General features: G+C 41.6%; 1 protein-coding gene across 8 annotated transcripts in view; it reads right to left on the bottom strand.

The window, feature by feature from the left end:
- Positions 1–9,166, bottom strand: part of SLC26A8 (solute carrier family 26 member 8) — a 28,748-nt gene extending 19,582 nt beyond the window's left edge. For 6 of the 8 annotated variants that reach the window (XM_061630460.1, XM_061630462.1, XM_061630461.1 and 3 more), the window contains exons 1-5: positions 9,119–9,166; positions 8,843–9,007; positions 7,066–7,215; positions 4,267–4,349; positions 3,140–3,287 (exon numbers count right to left, since the gene is read on the bottom strand). In XM_061630460.1, the coding sequence (XP_061486444.1) occupies positions 3,140–3,287; positions 4,267–4,349; positions 7,066–7,215; positions 8,843–9,007; positions 9,119–9,151 (579 nt within the window). In that variant the 5' untranslated portion in view covers positions 9,152–9,166. Of the gene's footprint in view, positions 1–3,139; positions 3,288–4,266; positions 4,350–7,065; positions 7,216–7,523; positions 7,619–8,842; positions 9,008–9,118 lie in introns of those variants that run through there. The other 2 variants (XM_061630464.1, XM_061630465.1) reach the window with 2 other exon arrangements.
- Positions 9,167–21,129: the final 11,963 nt, after the last annotated feature.

Below are 21,129 nucleotides of genomic sequence, written 5' to 3' on the forward strand. Positions count from 1 at the left end.
GCACACCACAATGACTGACTGTGCACCAAAATTCACCTCAAACACTTCCTCCGCTTCCTCAGCTTTGAGGCGAGACACAGTTCTCTTCATCAGTATGTAGTGACTAGGACCTCTTGAAACAAAGACCATGTTCTGTGAAGAGGAGTCAATTACCCAAAAGCTAGACGTGAAGGTGGATGTGAACCCTCATGGACTTTAGAGAAACTGAAGGCTAAGTTGGTTGAGGCATTTGAACTGGGCTGTCTAATGAAGTGGAATGTGGTGTTGCTTGCACTTTTCCCACTGCCTGAAAAATCTGAAGGATGCTGCTCTGATTGGAAGAACTGCACTTCCTATGCTACCAGAGCCTTGACAGGAATGGCCTTGAGGGGTTGTTAAAGGAACAGATATCTATTTTCTCATTTACCACTGTGGTGGCCACATGTAAAAGAGGACAGGGCTCCTACACAGTAGTTGTGTAAAAGAAGGATTGTAGCAAGTGTAATCTTATGTAAGCTACACCTGCTGAAATTCCCTCTTCTATCCAACTATTAAAGGTGCAGGAACCCCATCCTCTTTTACATCTGGCCATCCGACTTATCTCACTTAGAGCTCTTATCTCACTTAGAGCTCTTATCTCACTTAGAGCTCTTATCTCACTTAGAGCTCTTATCTCACTTAGAGCTCTTATCTCACTTAGAGCTCTTATCTCACTTAGAATCCTCTTTGTGAGTGTGTTTTAAAAGAAAAAAACTTTCCCTGTACTAGACTATGCTAATCTAATTAGGGCAGATGTGAGGAAACTTTAGCTTGCTAATGTTCCTGAACTACAACTCCCACCATCTCTGGCCATTGGCTATGCTTGCTGAACCCCCAGCAATGTCTGGAGGGCCAAAGGTTTCCCATACCTGAATTAGTGAAAGTCAAAAAATGGCCTCTGAGGAAGGAAGTTGTATAAATCTCTGGAAGCCCAGTCTGGCTCCTGAAGTGGATAAAAGGAATCATCTATTGCCACAGGATGTCAGTTTCCCATGACCAAGCACTAGATTTGTTGGTCCCAGAAGTATCATCAGGGAAGGACTTTGAGGCAGATTTCCGGGGTCAGATACAGCAAGAAGCAGCAGGGCCCCCAAATACAGCAAGACTGGCTTACCACATTGTGAAAGGAGTGAAGTAATACACATTATCGTCTAATTGTGCAATCTTAACTACTTCAGCTCTAAAGTAAGCCACTGAATTTTATGGAGCTTACTCTAGGGTAAGTAGGGTTAGAATTGCAGTCTAAAGTACAGGTCCCCACAAGACCACTCAATCCAGACTCTGAAATTATTGTTACTGTTATTTAGATTTATTATTGGCTTGTTACCTGACGATCTCCAAATAACTTACAAAAGTAAAAACAAAAATAAATATAAAGGTAAAGGTGTCCCCGCACTTATAGTGCGAGTCATTTCCAACTCTTAGGGTGACGTCTTGCAACGTTTACTAGGCAGACCGTATATATATCAGCTCTACACTGTGCCAGCAGTGCCAGTGGGGGCTGGAATTCCTGGGTGGTTGGCAGGGAAGCAAAGTCCTTAGCCGGCAGTCTGGCCATAAATCTGCCAGGTCTAGGAGGAGGGGAGCTGATAAGGGCCAGGCTTGTCCGAAGCATACTTGCCGAGTCAGGAGTCCAGAAGCGAGGTCAGTAGAGGTCCGGGATCAAGTGCCAAGGGGTCAGTCCAAAAGAGGTTGCAAGGAAACTAGGAACACACAAGCCACACCTGACGTTGCAGTCAGCAACAAGCTGCAGCCAAGGTGTGCCTTATAAAGAGCAGGGTTGACAGCAGGTGTGAGCCCTCAGCGTTTGGGCCTTAAGGAGACAGGCCTGCCCCTCTTCTGCCTGACCTTCTGCTGTCTACGTTCTGCAGGTGAGGGGGGAGTATCCTGTGCACTGTCTGTGTCTGGCTGCAGGGCCTCTGCTGTATCTGGGGTGCTCTGCAGCTGAGGGGGAGAAGGAGCTGGATTCTCAGGAGGCTCCTCTGTGTCTCCTTCTGAGTCTGCTGCTCCTGGGTCTGCTGCTGTTACTCCCGAGTCATCCTCATCTGAGGAGTCCTCTGACGGGGCCATGACAATATATGGGGTGGGATTGCCAGTTCCTTCCCCGGCCTTTCTTTACCCCCCAGCATATGCCGGGGACTCATTTTACCGACCACGGATGGATGGAAGGCTGAGTGGACCTCGACCCCTTTTACCGGAGATTCGACTTCCTCCTTCCGTTGGAATCGAACTCCGGCCGTGAGCAGAGCTTCGGCTGCGTTACCGCCGCTTACCACTCTGCGCCACGGAGGGCCATCAAAAAAAAAACATACAATAAAAACAAATAATAAAACAATAACAACCATCTCCATACAGCCACAGAAAGCGTGGGCTGCACACTAAAACAAAACAACATCATCTCAGTCTATCAAATGGCTAGGAAAAAAGATAAGTCTTGGCACCAAAAAGGTGTCAGTGAAGACTCCAGATGGACCTTAGTGGGGAGCACATTGCACAGATGGAGAGCCACAACTGAAAAGGCCCTTGCCATTGTCACCACCCTCCGAGCCTTTCTTGGGGGGAACCTGGAGAAGGGCCTCAGAAGAAGATCTAAAGATCCAGATAGGTTCATATTGGGAGAGGCATTCCAGAAGATATTGGGGTCTTGAGCCATAAAGAGCTTTATAGGTCAAAACTAGCACTCTGAATTGGGCTTGCAAGTGTACTGGTAGCCAGTGTAACTGGAACAGAATTACCTAACTCTACCACTTGTTGGTCTTAACAAAGGGTTTTCCCAACTGGAGATTTTTCTTATGGACCAACATGGCTATCTATTGCTTTTTAGATTTCTATATATATTTCTGTTCTTTCTGCTGAAACATAGATTCCTGTAATTGTATATCCTGAATTTCTCAAGTACCTCCAACTTCCTTGGTAAGGTGGTGAATAAATTCTGTAATAAACATGTAATATGTCCCAATGCACACCCCAGCTTACTTAGAGACTAGCAATGACTAGAAATCTATATCTTTTCTACAGTCATTCCACAAAACTACTGGAAATTAGATTGAATCCTAATTGCTTGAATCTATCAGAGTGCCATAATCTTCTCAGTTTCTGGCATATGACATTGAACTCATACCTGAGTGTGTCTGATGTGATAGTTGTGAATATTTGCATACTTCTTTGCCACAAATATAAGAAGGAAATAGCTCACTATTGCCAGGGATGACGCATGCAATATAATCTTTTTCAATTTTGAAAAGTCAGGTAATGTGGGATGCAGAAATCTGGAACAAGAGAGAGGTTTGGAGTGCCTTCATTTATTGTACAAAGAACATTCTTGAGAACTCTGCTGAAGATAATGCTTTGTTGCCCTGCTTATTTACAAGGTTACTTCTTTCTGTTTAAATGCCTTATCTATCAAGCAGATAGTGGTAATTTGCTATGCCAGGAGAATAATCTTATAGGCCTCATATGTTGGATTTAAATAATTTTATTGTTGGCTAACTTGGAAGCTTTTGCTGAAAGGTAGGGTACAAATTCTTTAAATGCTCCTACCCCAGTGGTATGCCATAATAACCAGTGAGGTGTAATTGGTAGGGTGTTGGACTATGACCTAGGAGACCAGGGTTCAAATTCTCACTCAGCCATGAAGCTTATTGGATGACCTTGGGCCAGTCATTGCTTCTCAACTCTGTCATAGAGTTGTTGTGAGGATAAAATGGAGAGGAGAACCATGTACACCACTTTGGGGCTCCTTGGACAAAGGTGGTATATAAATAAATAGGTAGATAAAATAGTATTGTTTCCTTCTGTTCAGAATGTATGTATGAAGCACCACAATATATATAGTTTTCATGATGACTGATAGTGCATACATGTCACTGGCTATAAGGACATAAAACCATTTTCACTGATCAGGGACCACTTTTATTGAATTCCATGAGTGAGCATCTTTACTCCAGGGAGCTGTTGACAAGGAAATGCCCTGTAAAAATTCTAATGCACTAAATTGTGCTGATTTTGGTGAGTGCTGGTGACATGCACATGGCCATCAGAGCAAATGGTTGTAAGTCAGCATGGAATAACTGAAAAAACTGGCTAACAAGCACTGGGAGGTTTCCAAGAATAGGACCTCAGGTCTGTGTTTTGGCAGGCATCCTCTAGAAAGGAATCGCAAGGCTGGGGGACAGTCCCAAATCTCAAGTGAAATTTTAGATAGTAGTATTTAATAAAGTGATATCTATAAAGGTGTGGGTTACCAACCTCTGGGGGGCCATTGAAAAAACTCCCATACTGGATTCAGCATACAGACGTGTCTGGGTAGATAGTATGGCAAATACAATTATCTGTAAAAAAAAAAAACCAGGGGATTATCCAACAGATTATAATATATTTGAACTGAAATCTATTTCCTACCTACCATGGAAGAGGTAACAAAAGACTAACAAAATAATTAGAAATTAATCCCTACAAGTTATATATCATGCTAAAAATAAATATTCCAGGAATAATTCCATCCTCTCCACTAAAATGGCCATGTGTCCTACCTTTACAGAAGTCAGTCCTCTATTTGAAGTGGTGTCTCATCCAAGTTTAAAGATATAGAACCATAAGAAAGGAGAGCAGGGGCCTTGAAGGTGCCCATCAACAGCACCTGAACAGCAGACACACAGGCCACAGCCTTCCTCACTCTCTTTCTAAATCTGCATCTGTCATGGGCCCCAAGGAGAACCTTTTACAAAATTGGGAGAATGAAGAGTGGGTTGCAGCTTTGGGGAAGGGGCTAGGGAAATTCTGAAGGAGACACTTCCAGAAGCCTCTGGCAACTCTGAGTTTAGTGAGGTTAATGAAGCCCATCACCACCTTGTCACTGACAATTGATGAGGCTCTCTCATTGACCCCAACCCAGACCTAGCTGTTGAACAGACAACACTTAACGAACAACCTGGAGTCTTCCAGAGAGAAGAAAGTGAAAGCAGTCTGTCAGAGCCTGAGTTTATGCTTTTGCCAAGGTCACGCAGAGCTTGGAAAAGTTACTTTTTTAAACTACAACTCCCATCAGCCCCAGCCAGCATGGCCACTGGATTGGGCTGATGGGAGTTGTAGTTCAAAAAAGTAACTTTTCCAAGCTCTGGCAGTGATTATTTATTTTATTTATTTATTTATTTATTTATTTATTTATGTCATTTCTATACCGCTTTATATTATTTGGAAAACAAATCTCAAAGCGGTTTACAACCTAGATTAAAACATTGAACAAAACATCACAAAATATTAAAAGAAAACATTACAAATTCAAGCCAAATATAAAAAACACATTCAAAACAGCATAATTATCAGAAAAATAAAAGTATTCTCTTAAACATAAACATTATGAGTTAAGAATCAAATACAAAATACAAACTCCCAAAACAGCATCATTAGTTAATTAATTAAAACAACTATACTAGGAGCTACACCCCCCCAATAATCCCTCCCAAATATGATTAGAAAAGAGCCAGCTTCAGAAAATGCTCTCTGCTTCTAGGGAAAACCATCACATTGCAGCACAAGCAAGAAAGTACTAGCTAATGCTTGGACAAATAAAGTACCCACCCACCTCTCTTATATTTAGGATGGATGGACAAGATTAAGTCATTGCAACAACCGTCTGCTGTAGCCTCTACCTGCTAGCTTGTATCTTGAGATATGGAGTCTGCTGATGGTTCCATTTGCCTAGTTTGTATCAGGAGAGATGCCTAGCCTGTTTTGAAGATCTGTCTACTCTGTTAGTGTTCGGTATCCTGAATCATGCCTAGAATGCCTAATGCTACAGTCCTGTACTTACTTCTGGAATAAAGCATTTTGTAAAACCCAGACACCGAGTCATGAGTCTGCTTTTCTGATTGGAAGCCAGGACAGTATCTATACATATAAATTAGAATATCCACATTCTAATGTTAGCTTTAATGTCAATACTATTTTTGACTCTGCTATAGACAACCATGACAATTTAGGCTGCACTGAGATCATGTATTAAGGTCCAGCTTTGGATTCTCCCAACTCTATGGCATGGTTTAAGCATTTATACATTTCAGGCTGTATCCAAAGCAGAACTAAGTCACAGTCCCATCAGCACACTGATTTCTGCATGCACAACAGGATCTTCTCTGTCCCCTCTCCCCATGCACCCGCTAAATCAGTTCTAGGGGTTCCCCCAACCCTCCAAAGCAGATTTGGGAAGGAGCATGCAGTGGGAGGAGAAGGGGAAAGGCATAATCAGAAACCCCTGAGCTAATGTGATGCATTAGTTGGATGCCATCCTTTATTTCCTTATTTGATAGATCAATAATCAGTTTGTATACAAACATTTAAATAACTTTTGCACGGAACACTTCCATATCCATTCCTGTATGGCAAAAAATATATTGCTCTGAGTGCACCACCCCCTGTGCTGTACCATGGCAGTGTTTGCTGCTGGGGACAGCCATCTGCTGTGCTGCTGTGGAGTTCCTGTGGTGGTTTGAAGCCCGAGAAATGTTAGCAAACATGAGCTGTGGAAGTGAACTTTGCATAAAGTTCTGTGGTGGTTTTTTTCACAGAGTGCTCTGTGTTTGTGTGCTTTGACCCTCTTTGAGCGCAAAGTGTCCTTTCACCATGCTGCCCCTTCACCAGAGTTCCCCCTTCACCAGAGTTCCCCCTCATGAGCTCAAAGTCCACACAACCAGGTAATATGTGGCACAGCCTCACACCATGCAAACTGTCACTGGAGTTATGGTTGGTGCATGTTGGGTTTATCTCCTGTTGGTGTCCTGTTGTGATTGCCAACTGAGATCTGCCACATTCTGAGTGCTCCCATAATGTACCAATAGGAGCTCCCAACTCTTTACAGATGCTGAGTGGAATTAATCAACCTCACCTCCCTATATCAATGCTTAAAGATGATCCAAAGTTAGAAAGAGATTGTTCTTTCAACCAGTTCTATGCTTAAAGCACGACCTCAAGTTATTTTTCATCTAATGAGAAAATGACTGGTCTGTGAGGCATAATATACATTTTATTTAAAGAAGGTAAGATACCTACCAAAAGAAGCTCCATAGGAAACTCTACAGGATAGTGTTTGTAAGTTATCTTAATGCATTTGCTGACCCTCAGCATTAGTATAGAAAGCAAGAAGAGCAATATACTGGTGGAATTAGCTTTTGGGAGGCTCATGCAGTAATATATGAAGTTCTGAAAAGACCAACAAAAATATTCAGAAGAGTAATGTTAACAAGGGTTAATTCGCTTTAGCATAAGTGTTAGAGTTGCTAGAGTTTCTACTTCAGAAATGAATTCAGTAGTGTGGGAAGTAACTCTCTCCCTCTCTTTCTCTCTCTCACACACACAGAGAGCAACTGCAGGCAAGCATGCTTTCTTCACAATTTAATATAATTATACTAAATATTAAAACAGAAGAAATCTGTATGCATCATCCACAAGTCTCACAACTAAGGATGAGGAAAGAATCCACAGAACTGAAGATTCAAAAGCAGACTCACCTGAGGCAATCCAGGTGGATCTTATTCCAGATCAGATCATGAGTCCATTAAAGTCTGCAGTCCTGAGGATCCCTTTACAAAGTTGTCTGAAGTCTCTCTCTTTTTTTCTCCCCCCACCCTTTTTAAAAGCTTGAGAAAGGTCATTGAATCTCCCACAGCCTTAGACTTAGAAAGGGTACATGAACCCCAGGCCTCCTGATCTGACTTCAGCCTGGTTGCAGCCTAGAAGCAACAGCAGAATCCATTTACCTAGCTGCCTTCCTTTCTTCAAATTAGCTTGGCAGAACCATTCATCTACTAACAGGGTAGATGGGCAAGGCAACAATCCACGTATTATCCTCTTCAGATGCTTCCCTCATGCTTTGGTTTGAACCATCATGTGTTTGTGTGTGTGGGGAGCAGACTTGCACCAACAAATCCCACCCCCCAATGTTGCACATGATGAGTAGTTCCTCCCATGGTGTCCACACACATAGCATGAACATCTGCGGGGAGGGAGCCTTCACATGTACAGCTGCATGTGCAAAGGTTTCGTCAATCTGGGCTCATGGATTATCAGGATCCCAGAATCTGTGGAAATGTTTGCACATCTAGCCGTACATGCAAAGGTTCTACCCCTGCAGATGTTTATACTATATGTGTGGATGCTAGAGCCATCTATGATGTGGATGGGTGGAATGGAGCTACTCAGAATATGTATTGCCGAGGTAAGACTAGTTAGTGTTGCCTGCCTGCCCCTGCAGGCAATGATTCTACTTGGGATGGGTGGATCTATCAATTTCAATTTCTCTCAGTTACTTATTTTTCTAACCTTAAGTTCACATTTCCAATTCAGAATATGATTTTTTTTAAAGTCCTCATGAATATTCATCAGCATTTTAGTGTGAATTTCTCCTAATGTACACATTTTTGCAAAGCAATTTTCCTTAATACATTTTATATGTTATTTTCAGTAATATATGCATTTTTATGCACACTTCCTTAGCATATGCATTTTTACTTGGCTAGAGAACTGCATCTTGAAATTCAAATAAGTGCATATAGCTGTCTTTCAGTTCACATAGTGTTTTAGTAAGTGTGAATTAGGTAGATTTGCCTTTAAATGTGAACTGAATCAAATTTCTTCACTGTCCCTAGATCCAAGGCATGAGGGAAACATCTGAAAGGAGTTACTACTGCATCCATTTTCAATAAAGCACATTGAAGACACTTTCAGCTAGTGACTTCTTGTAACCTTCCATTAGCAACTTCTTAAACTCAACGTCCTGTCTCCTGCCAAAAAACAGGATTCGTTTTGAGCAAAGGCTGGGTTTACTCACGTAAAAAAATGCCAAGGGGCCTGAATGGAAGTCAATTACAATCCCAAAGATGAAGGAGAACTGGGATATAATAACATGCAGTGCTGCTGCGGTGAGGTAAGCATTCATGAGACTTTCTGACAGATAGGTTGTCACAAATCCCACGCCGATACAACCTAAAAGCAGCTAAAAGGAAGGCACAGAAGAGTTTAATTAGAGCTTTAAGTCCCTGTCATACATCCCAACTTCCTACAATCCCAGCCTTAGTTACAGAGATTTGCCACATTACGTGCTTACAGTTAGAAGATGGGCTTCCTTTTGGCAGTCCATGCTGCAAGGAGGGCAGGGAGAGACTGCTGTAGTGAGTCTTCAAATTAGTCCATCCTCTCAGATGTCTGTAATAAGTCTACAGTTGCCAACCCTGCACTTTTCATCTCCCTCCTCCTAAACTGAGATACCAACCCTCTGCTCACGATCTTAATCTCCAGATCCACTTTCCCCCCTCTTAATTCCAAAACTCGATTTCCCCCCATTCTGCTCTTAATCCCCAACTCTAAAGTACAGTGCACAAAGAAGAAAAATTGTTTATGTTTTAAAAGGGCTAGGGCAGGGGTCATCAACCTTTATGCAAACCAGATAGTTGTCAGCATCACACATACGCACACACCCCACAACCAAGCACACACTGCAGCCTGTTTCATTGGTTATAATAGGATGCTTCTTCCAAGCTAATTTCAGCAGTGGGAGGGATGGGGGAAAGATCCTGTGGGTGCCAGGAAAGGCCTCTCTGGGCTCATGTGCTTCCATGGGCACCATGTTGGAGATCCCTACATTTTAAGAACAAAGATGAAGGCACTGAAAAATGTTAACATACTAATGGTATCTGCACAATATATATTTAATGATCAGCTAGTTTTAGTATATTGTCTGAGCATAATTCCTCTTCTCATGTCTTCTATATGTTCTATCAAAACATGGAGAAGGATCATACCTGCTGGTCTCTTCACACTACGTGGTGTGTGGGAATGTGCTCTATATACATACAAATGTATGATCAGGAACCTCAGTTGTAGCCAGAGTTCCTGATAGCATGTGCAAACATATGGATGCACAGTCTTCTCTCATCTGATATAAAATGTATGGATGGAACATTGGAAGAGAGTTATAGTTATATGGAAAAAGTTACTTACAATTTTGAAACCACCCAGTTTACTGGTATTGAGTCCATTCAACATGTTACTCATTAATTTGATGTACAGGTTTTAAGGAACAAAAAGCTTTCTACAGAAAAATATAATTTTTGGAAAATTTTCCATGGAACATTTTCCACCCTGCATTATTGGAAATTAATAATAAGAAATTAAAGCCAAGTGTATTTCCTACCTGAATAATTCCAACCAAAAATGTTGTAGATGCAGTGTAGGTTAATACTTCCATATAATTGACCATAAGAGCTGCATCAGAGAAGTTGGCCAAACTACCATTAGTTGGCAATCTCAAACTGATGTTAAGAGTGTTCTGAAAGTTTGTCACCATTGCATTCAAAATGCTGAAAGAACCTGTTACCAAAGAAGAAACAAACAACTAAAAGCAAAGCAATTACAATGATCACTTTGATTATTTAATTTATATCCCAGCTTTCCACCAAGGAGCTCAAGGCATAAAGCATCTATCCGTATGTTTCACAGAGGGTATATGGACAGCCAGTCTACATCTACAGCATATAACTGCCCTGGACCGCCAAGAGACCAGAGTGATAATCTTGCTTCGTCTACAGCAGGCACAAGGAATCCTTTTCAGTCCAAGGGCTGCATTGCTTTGTGGACAACCTTCTGAGGGTCATCTAACCTGCAGTGGGCAAGGACAGAGCCCAAAGTGGGCAAAGCAATGGCTGCCATTCTTAACTTTGTACAGATGGCTTAATTGCAACCATGCAACAGCCAGAGGTTTCTATACCCCCAGACAATACATTCATATGTATAGGCAAGGAAGAGGCAACATTACAGTTCAAGAACACATTGTGGCCAGATACAAAATGAGTACACAGAACAGGACCATTGAGTGCTGTGGCCTGGGAAAGAGACCTGAAGGTTGGTCAGAGAGCCTAGAGGACTGTATTCAGCTGATGGGCTGGGGGTTCCCCACCCCTGCTCTACAGACTGGTGTCAGGGCTTGGCATTGTTGGACGCTTGTGGAAGCCTATATCTTAACAGGAGGGCACTGCCATCGCCTGGCCCTGGCCCTGCCGCTCATTTTCCTTATGTCCTGTCTTTCTCCTCTAAGCAAGTAAACATGCACAGAAGCAAGGAAAAGAAGCAATGTCTTCCACTGACTGCCCTCCTTCCTTTTGGTGGAGTTGGATCCAAAGGGAGAAGGCAAGCAAACAAACATTGGCACCAGTAGGAAAGAAGAGATGGACCCTCTCAGGAAGGATGCCCAAATAGGGGAAACTTGCTCAAGTGCCTTGCAAAACGTGGACCTGGTGTTGGTCTTTCATGGGCAGAGAGAAGGTGGGAAAAGGGGCTCTTCTTCATAGACTTCAAGCATAATCCCATTTTCCTCTGCCATGCCAGGCAGTTCATTTTAAGCAGACGCTCTCCTAGGCCTCTCTCTGGAGCATCCATCAGCCCACGCTTCACTAGGGTGGCCAGTTATGCATTGCCAAGAAAGAGGTCTCATATCCCCCCCAAGACACAAATTTGCATATCTTTTCATATGGTAATGACATATATAGACAAAATTATAATCAATCAGTCTTAAAGATGAGAAAGATCAAGTCTGACATGACATTATTAAATTGCCCTGAATATCTATGCAATCATTTCAGCGCAAGAGATTATAATAATAAAAGCAATGCCTCGGTGCAAACAGGACAATTAATATTTAATTAGCACTGTGACTTTTTAGTGAAATATTTATTAGAAATAAATTAAAATTAAATGGAAGTTGATATGTTAGAGGACTTAGGGTAATATCCAGTGATGTTCCTCATTCTGACAGGAGGCTCTCTGATTCAGCAGAAGCTTCCATCAGCAGAATGGGGAGGGAGGCCGTTTTTCCCAATTCTCCTTCCTACTGCAGTCCCCCCACACCACCTCCCAAGCTGTTCCAAAGAGTCTCCTAATTACCTGGGGTAGATGTGGGAACGTGTGCACGTGTGTGGGGTGGGGCTGCAGGGAGCAGGAACCATTGGCAAAAATCTCCTCCCTTCATGTTTGAGTGAAGCCCCTGGTAGATCAAATAACCTTCTATCTGCATGGGGGACACAACCGGATCTAACCCCTGGATAAATACAAAGTTTAAAACAGGTCTGCCTATGGTTTCTCTTGGAAAATCACCCCACGCATTCCACAGAAGACTAAATGAGCAGAGCAGAACAGTACTTACCAATGGACATATGACGTGAAGTTCCAAAAATGACATATGCTAAAGAACAGCAAAATGCAGAATAAAAACTATTGATAACTGGTAGCGGTAATCCGGTTAGCACTATTCCTGACAGTCCTGGAAAAATGTGTTTTACAAAAACAAACAAACAAACAAACAAACATGTTGGACAGATAGTGCCAAAACAAAAAAGGTCATTAAGCATTGTAGGGGAAAATATGCAAGTGGAAGCAAGTCAGGCCTTATTATAATCAATAAATTATTCCAATAACACTTTTCTGTGCACAAAGTACTTTACAAAATGCTTTACAATGGTGCCAGTGGGAACTTTCTTTAAGGCTAATTTCAGTGCAGGGGTGACCTTGACTTGAACTGTGGCTGGGGAAGGAAGAAATCTCCCCTCCCTGTATGCTGTGGTCCCAATACAAATTCCTCCACCCCTAACTAGGCAATTAAAGTAATATCTTCTTTCGATTCTCAAAGCTCGCTTCCTCTCCCTTCTGAATCTCTCTAGGGATTTGCCTCCCTCTCTGTGTGTTTTACTATCTCAGTCAGCCACACATGAACAATATTATAGGTAGCACAACATTTGATGACTCGATTTGTCATTTAGGATGAGAGGTAAGGGAGAGAATTCTCTTGCTCCCATATTCTTGGGCAATATGGAGTGGAAGACTATTGTAATGCTTATGTAATTGGTTTTTATACTTGTAAACTGCTTAGAAGCCTATTCTGGTATTAAGCAGTATATAAATGAAGAATAAATGAATGAATGAATAATTTCTTTTAAAAGAGTTTTGGGATAGGCAGAGGGAAGACATGTTGGTGGAGGGAAGCTCAGGAAAGTGGATTGAGGTGGGCAGGGCAAACAACCTTTACTCGATGGTTTGCAGGTCTGGAATAACCCAGCATTAGTTGCCCTGAGGCTATGGACCACTGCCTCCTATTAAACCATCTAGCCAAAAAATATCGGAATCAGGTAGGGAGTGGTCTATACACTGCTTTTATCGACCTGAAGTCGGCATTTGACTCTATACCAAGGGATATTCTGTGGGCCAAATTGGCTAAAACATCCATTGACAACAGACTGCTGTTTTTGATATATAATCTGCATTTGAACACCTCCCTTCGTGTTCGCTGCGGTCAAAAAGGAGATCTTTCCAATTCAATCATTACGTCAAGAGGGGTCAGACAAGGTTGTGTTCTGGCCCCTCTCCTTTTTAATCTCTTTTTGAACGATCTGGCCCCTAAATGCCTTTCGCCTGACCTTCATCCGCCTAAAATTAGAGGAAGCAGCTGCCCAATCCTACTTTATGCTGACGATGCGGCTCTGCTCTCCTTCTCAAAAGTCGGCCTTAACTAACTAACTAAGATCTTTATGAACTACTGCTCAGAGAACTCCTTAACGATTAATTTTTCAAAAACCAAAATTTTAGCATTTGTAAAATCTCCCTTAATTTCAAATTGGAAAATTAATGGTCACATTATTGAGCAAGTTAGATCTTATAAGTATTTAGGCATTATATTCCACTCCTCCCTTTCCTGGATTCCACACATACGTGCGGCAGTTGCAATGAAGTCATCAATGAAGAGCATTATAAGGTATTACTACAATAATGGGGGCCAACATATTCTGGCAGCTATCCTAGTGTTCAGAGCCAAAATATTATCCCAACTACTGTATGGTGTCCAACTTTGTTTTTTTTTTTTTTTAATAATTTTTATTCAAATTTTTCAAAAGACAAACAAAACAAAGTCAAAAAACATAACAATACAACAACAACAACAAAATAAAATAGTTGACTTCCGATTTGTCGCAGATCAGCTATAAGTATATAATATACATCAAACCTGTCCCTTAATGTATACATACAGGATCACTTTTCTCCATAGGCTGTCTTAGTTAATCGTCAAATCCCAATATCATCATTTTATTTTGATCTTTCAACAAAAAGTCTAAGAGAGGCTTCCATTCCTTAAGAAATGTATCTGTCGATTTTTCTCTAAGTAGACATGTCAATTTATCCATTTCTACTAAGTCCATTAATTTCAACAGCCATTCTTCCGTTGTTGGTGTTGATTCCATTTTCCACTTTTGTGCATATAATAATCTTGCTGCCGTAATCATATATAATATTATTCTTCCATATTTCTTTTCTATTTGTTTATCCATAAAACCCAATAAAAAAAATTCTGGTTTTGACTGAATATTTATCTTTAGAATTTTTTGCATCTTCCTACCTATCTGTGCCCAAAATGATTTTGCCTTTTTACACAGCCACCACATATGATAAAATGATCCTTCTTGTTGTTTACATTTCCAACAAACATTAGAAACATTACTATATATTTTTGACAACTTTTCTGGAGTCATGTACCAACGGTACATCATTTTATAGAAATTTTCTTTAAGATTATAGCATAGTGTAAATCTCAAGCCTTTTTTCCACATATTTTCCCATTGATCCATTTGTATGTTATAACCAAAATTTTTTGCCCACTTTACCATACACTCTTTTACTTGTTCTTCCTCCATATCCATTTTCAGTAAGAGTTTATACATTTTCGCAATTATATTTTCATCATTTGTACACAATCCTATTTCAAAATCAGATTTACTTATTTCAAACCCATACATTTTCTTGTCCATTTTATATCTTTCTAACAATTGTAAATAGGCAAACCATTGAAAACTATATCCTTCCTTTGTCAGTTGTTCTCTCTCTTTCATTATATATTCTCCATGTACATTTTCTAATAGTTCTTGATAAGTTAACCATTTCTCTTTTCCAGCCATTTCTCTTCTGTAAAACGCTTCTTGACTTGAGACACATAATGGTATTTTCGAATAAAACCTTGGTTTATATCTATTCCATATTTTCAACAGAGGACGTCTTATAAAATGATTGTTAAAGTCTACATTTACTTTTACTTTGTCATACCATAGATATCCATGCCATCCCCACTTCAAATTATGGCCCTCCAAATCCAATAGTCTTTTATTCCTCAATAAGATCCATTCCTTTATCCAGACTAGACAGCAGGCAGCAAAATAAAGTCTCAGATTTGGTAATCCCAGTCCTCCTCTTTCTTTGGCATCTTGTAGTAGTTTAAATTTAACTCTTGGTTTTTTTCCTTGCCATACAAATTTAGAGATATCTTTTTGCCATTGTTTAAAAGGTAAATCAGAGGATATTACAGGTATTGTTTGAAACAAAAACATCTTTGGATACATGCTTTTAATCCCTCTGTTGAGTCAGTGTTGTCCATTTTCCTACGCCGAGTCTTTGGTGTCCCAAACTGTGTACCAAATGCTGCTTTAAGAATAGAGGTGGGATCAAACTCAGTTGAATGCCAAGTGTGGTCCCTTGCCTTTACCTTTTGGACCAAAATTATTCTTGTATGCCCGTCAGGTTACTTGTCGCTCCTAAGGGACGACGGGTACCTTTCCACCTGGATGAAATGATAAGTTGCCTTACCTTGGCCTATCTATAGAATTCCTCTTCTCCCAAGACCCCAGCAAGGCTGGTCAGATTATTAGGTCCCGGCTACAGGACATTGACAGACAATCTACAATGCAAGCTGCAGCTAAATCGTGCTCTCCCCTCCAGCACAATCTGTGCTCCAATTTTATAAAGCACGCTCCCTATCTAAATGCTCTAACGAACCCTAAATATCGATTAGCCTTCTCTAAGGCGCGATTCAACTGCCTAGAGTCGGCGCTGCTGGAGGGCAGATTTAAGGGTATACCTCTGGCGCAACGTTTATGTCTGTGTAAGGAAGGACATGTAGAATCCCTTTCCCATGTTCTATTTGACTGCCCGTTATATGATGAGGAAAGGGTCCGATATATTACACCTCTCATCCTAAAGTTTCCTAATAGATCTCCAGAGCAGCTGATGATACGGTTGCTATCTGGTAAGGACAGTACCCATTTGATTTCAGTTGCTAAGTATTTCTGCAGCTCAGTGTAAACAATCGTTATTTGCCTCTAACTCCTCTCTGTAGATTTAATACTATTTTAGTAGTTTTAGTCCTTATTTTAGTTAAATCGCTGTATTGTCTGTAAATTTTATCTCTTTTGATGGGTCGTTGACCGTAATAAAGAATGTCTGTCTGTCTGTCTGTTGCCCTGAGGCCTAAGCTAATTGGAGGAAAGTTCTGGGTTTAGACAAGGGAGACTTGGGTTTAGATCTCTGCTCAGTCATAACATCTACTGGATGGCCTTGGACTAATCAGTATCTCTCAGCCTGCTGGGAGGATAAAATGGAAAAATCATACTGAGTTGTTTGGGGAAGAGATGGCATATAAATGTGATACATAATACAATCAAAGATAATATTTTATGAGAAAATTTAAGTCTGTGCCTACTGAAAAATGTTAACATTGTATTTTATTAGAAAACTAACTCTGGTCTTATTAAAATGTTAACAAACAGGTCTTCAGCAAGCCTGAGCCAGGGCCTCAATGATGCAAACAAAAAAAAAGGAAAGAAATTCCCAAATGATACAGGGCTAAAATCCAAAACGGGGCTAACTTTCTTTATTGTTTGATGCCCATTAATGGCCTGGTTTGATAAGAGAGGTATCATCTATGGGAGCTGGGGCTAATTAAAGTTGATCTTTATAGTGAGCTTGACAGAAAGGTTGGTGACCCTGAGATGAAAATATGGGAGCTATAGTAATATACATTCACTATAAATATATACATTCTTCCTGCTGTAAATGCACCAGGAAGATCCCTAATACCAGAATGTGTTCTAATGCATCACAAATTTTGTCCAGATGTTCCTTTTACACAACTGGGGCAAACATTTCAGCATGTTTATTTAGTGCAGTCAAAATTCTCTCATTCTGCAAAATAGTCTCATTTCTAGTATCAAAAGATATATGATCTGGCCACATTCACAGAATTTCCACCCTAACTGAATATCCCCAAAGCATACTTGAACTCACTCGTGTTTCATTGACTGAAGAAAGAGGGGTAGATGCTTCTTTTTAAAGAGGAACATACACCCCTACTCCTAGTCTGCTTTTTCTTGTATACATTATGAGAAAGGGCTGATCCATAGTCTTCCAATGTGCCTCTGTCTACTACACAGGGGACTAATTCTCCTCTGGAGTAAGGGGGACTCTAGGACAGGGATGGAGAACCTGTGGCCTTCCAGATGTTGTTGGACTACAACTCTCATCACCTTGACCATGCTGGTTGGGGCTGATGGGAGCCAAAGTCCAGCAATAACTGGAGGGCCACAGATTCATCATCCCTACTCTAACAAAATCAGCTTTTGAAGCTTGTATTCTCAAAGAAAGGACCTTTTAAATATTCACATTTGGCCTAAATGGGAAACAAACAAATAAGAAGCTAATTTACCTTGAAAAATCTGCACCATCCCTACATTTATGCCAGCATGTATGTCTCCTAGAATCCATTCTGTGACACGATATGAACAAAGCCAGTGTAGAATGGGAAACATCTTGAGTATAAACTTCCTGAAACGTGCCCATGAGAATCTGGAACAAAATGAACTGTATAGCTAGACATCTTTCGGGCTAAGAAAAAAGTTTGCAGCTCATGAATTAGATAACTTTCTACAATTAAATACATTAATTCCTTTAAGATTAAATACTTCTCAGCTGAAATTTGGAAGCTCTTTCATTCGTACTGTTGCATAAAACAGAAAAAAGATCTATTTTATTAGAAGAGGATGATACAGATTTTAGGCATGTGGTAAGAACAAGATGGTGCACATAAGTGCTTGGCCTCACCTTTCCACAACTTTAACCTGCACAAATTAAAAAGTATCCAAAGTTTTAACAGGATAAGCAGGTGACAAACGTACAGCTACTGGACCTGCTCTAACTATAGCATTGATATAATAGTCATGCACTGCATTTTGCGCAAACTATCATGGCAGCTGGGAACTGTGGATTGGAGCCAAGGGCTGTCTTGGGTCCCATTCTAAAGTGCCGCTGCTCTCAGCTGGCAATACATCTGGGAGAAGGACGGGAGGTGAGTGATGGGTGGTGGCAGCATGCAGCAGCAGTGGGTGTGTGGCTCCAATGCTGTAGCAGAAGCTGCAGCAGGGGCAGTAGGGGTGGTGATGGGCCCTTCTCAGCCTCGAGGCCATCAGCAGGTACCTGACCATGCTGACCCCTGATGCTGGCCCTGGGATTCATCACTTGCCACTGCTGATCTAGTCCTTGCCATTTCATTGCTTTCAGCTCCTTGGATCACCCAGGGGCTAGTTTAGCTCTGCAAGCAGGAACAGGAATGGATCTTCAGGTGCTATTGAATCAACCGTCAGGATCATTTCTGCACTCTATATTCCATTGTAATGTCATTTTCTCTCCCACCACTTATTTATTTCTCCCCTGGATGTTGTGCTTGAAGAAGAGTTCCGAGAAGCTTGCTTGCTACTTTTCATTCATCCTTTCCATTCTCCTCCCCACTCCCAGCTCATGGATTGGTATCATCATCTGCAATTTTAATCTAGCTATGTATGTGTTTGGTATATGTTTGGTGATGCAAACTGTGCAAGCACAGCTTGTAAACAGAGCTAACATTTCTAATATAATACAAGATATTGGGATCTATGGGACTCAATGTTCTTGCTGCTCATTTAAAATGTAAGGCATCGATTTATCTTCAAAGGAATATAAGTCCCGATTGGCACGTACCGGCATTGGATTCTTCGTCCAGTTTGAGGGCTATCAAAATCTTTGTTGGATGTGGAATAAAGCTTTTGGTCATGATCCTCTTGGAATTCTTCTTCATTGTACACTTTTCTCTTGATGTTGTAAGTCACCCTCAGTGGCTGTCTCTCATTTGAAATGTTCTCATTTGACTCCATTTAGTCACACTGGTTCTGGCATATTAACACAAAAACCTATGAGATCTGGAGAGCTAAAAGAAAAAACTTTCCCATGTCTAGGCCATAAGGCTTCTGAAATCAATTAAAAGAGGGGCAGGCATGATCCTGGGGACTGAAGCTCTCAGTCCACAAAACGGAACCAGGCCAATTACGGACTTGGGCATCCTCCCCACAGGATTAGGGAAACACAGCTCAAGAGGTCTAAGATATGATCCAAAATAAAAGAGTGACCTGTTCCTACAGCAACTTGCCTCCCCACCCCCCTGCTGCTTTGCATGTTTCATACAGTTTTACTGCAGGATGTCATTTATGGTACTTTGTTTTTTACAGTTTCATTTTTTGTTGTTATTTGTTAGGTGCTTTGGTGTGGTTCCTTAGTAGCAAAACCACAGGACAGGAAACAAAGTGAAGAGTAATGGCAACAACAGGACATGCAAAATATTCTCACACTCTTTTACCCTGGATTTTTGACTTGACTTGAGGTCAATTGCATGAAAGCAATGAATGTGCATGTGTCTAAAATGTGAATAACCTCTTGGATGGGACATGGGCAGGTGAGGAGAGGGGTTTTAAGCCTTCCTCTCCCTCTGCTCCCTCCCCCCCAGCTGTTATTTGCCTGGAGAGTGAAGTTCCCATTGCCACCAATGGACAGGAACTTCCTTCGTGGGGCTAACAGCAACTGAGCGTGCAGTGTTTGTTAGAATTGCGGTGAGGCAGGAAATGATCCTCTCTGCCAGTGGCAGTCCCAGCCCTTCTTGGGAGCTCCCATAACTAATATTGCCATTTTTCTTTATTTTTCTTTTTAAAAAACACGTTTTTGGTTTTCATGCAATTGATTTGGCCCAAAGTTATCCCAAGAGGGGGTGCACAGTCTCAAAATATGTTAGTACAGATTAGGTATTCTTAACCATCCTTTGGCACTCACAAGTAAGATGCAAACATTTAAAAAATAATAGCTTCTACTTCAGAATAATTAAAAATAATTATCATTCCTGAGTTTCATAATTACAACCACTAACAGAGTTTGAAGTTCCTTCTACACCTATATACACACACTGGAAAAAAAAGACAGAGGGGTGATGCCCACTCACTTGGAGTGAATAATAATCTCTCCCACCCCCCCACAAATACTAGTAACTTGGCAAACCTACTACTTAAACCATTATCTGAAAACATAGATCACATGGGAATGGGGTTGGGATGAAAGAATAGGTGGGTGAGCTAATATTTTACAGGCCCAATGCCAGTAGACATCCAGGCTGGACACTGGCTGAGAGCCTCAGGAGGTCAGAAGGTGTCATAGGTCCTGCAGAATGGGGGTGGAGTGGCAAGATGGCAGCAGCCGTGGAGTTTAAATGGATTGATGTTTCCCATGTTGAGCTGTAGGGCGCGTGGAACTCTGAGAACTCTTTGCTTTGGACAATGACAGTTCCACCCCTGAAGCTCTGGTTACCCATGAGGAGGCTCAGCCCAGTCAGGCAGTTGCCACCCCGCTTCATGCGCCTCCTTTAGCCACACCCGCTCTGCTGCCTCCCCAGTGCATCGCCCCTTCCTCTGACAAGGAGGGTCCTGCTGAGGCAGAGTGGCCACCCTTGCCTCGCTCACAGAGGTGCCAGCACCGGCAAGAACAATGTGCCCCAACAGCTCCCCTGAGGCGGAGCTCTCGAGTGCATGCGAGCTCCCAACAGTGACACTCAGTTCAGGCAAGTAGGGTCCCCACCCAACCTTACTTAAGCTGGGTAAGGGGGCAGGTCTAATTCCTGCAACAATGTCTTAGTGCAGTGCAGTCGTCTCTAGTCTAGCCTAGTAATTATGCTGAATCTTGTGTAATCAGGGAATGTAACTTTGGCTCCTGCTTGTCCAATAATAATGGATTCCTTTCAATTTGTACAGCCCGAGGATGTGGACAAGATCCTTGGATAGGCGAGAGCCACCACATGTCTGCTGGATCCTTGCCCTTCCTGGCTCATCAAAAGTGCCAGAGGGGGACTGGCCGAGTGGGTGAGGGGAGTGGTTAATGCCTCTTTACAACAAGGCAGAATTCCAT

This window comes from Rhineura floridana, chromosome 6 (genome assembly GCF_030035675.1).
Source record: "Rhineura floridana isolate rRhiFlo1 chromosome 6, rRhiFlo1.hap2, whole genome shotgun sequence".
Lineage (NCBI taxonomy): Eukaryota > Metazoa > Chordata > Lepidosauria > Squamata > Rhineuridae > Rhineura > Rhineura floridana.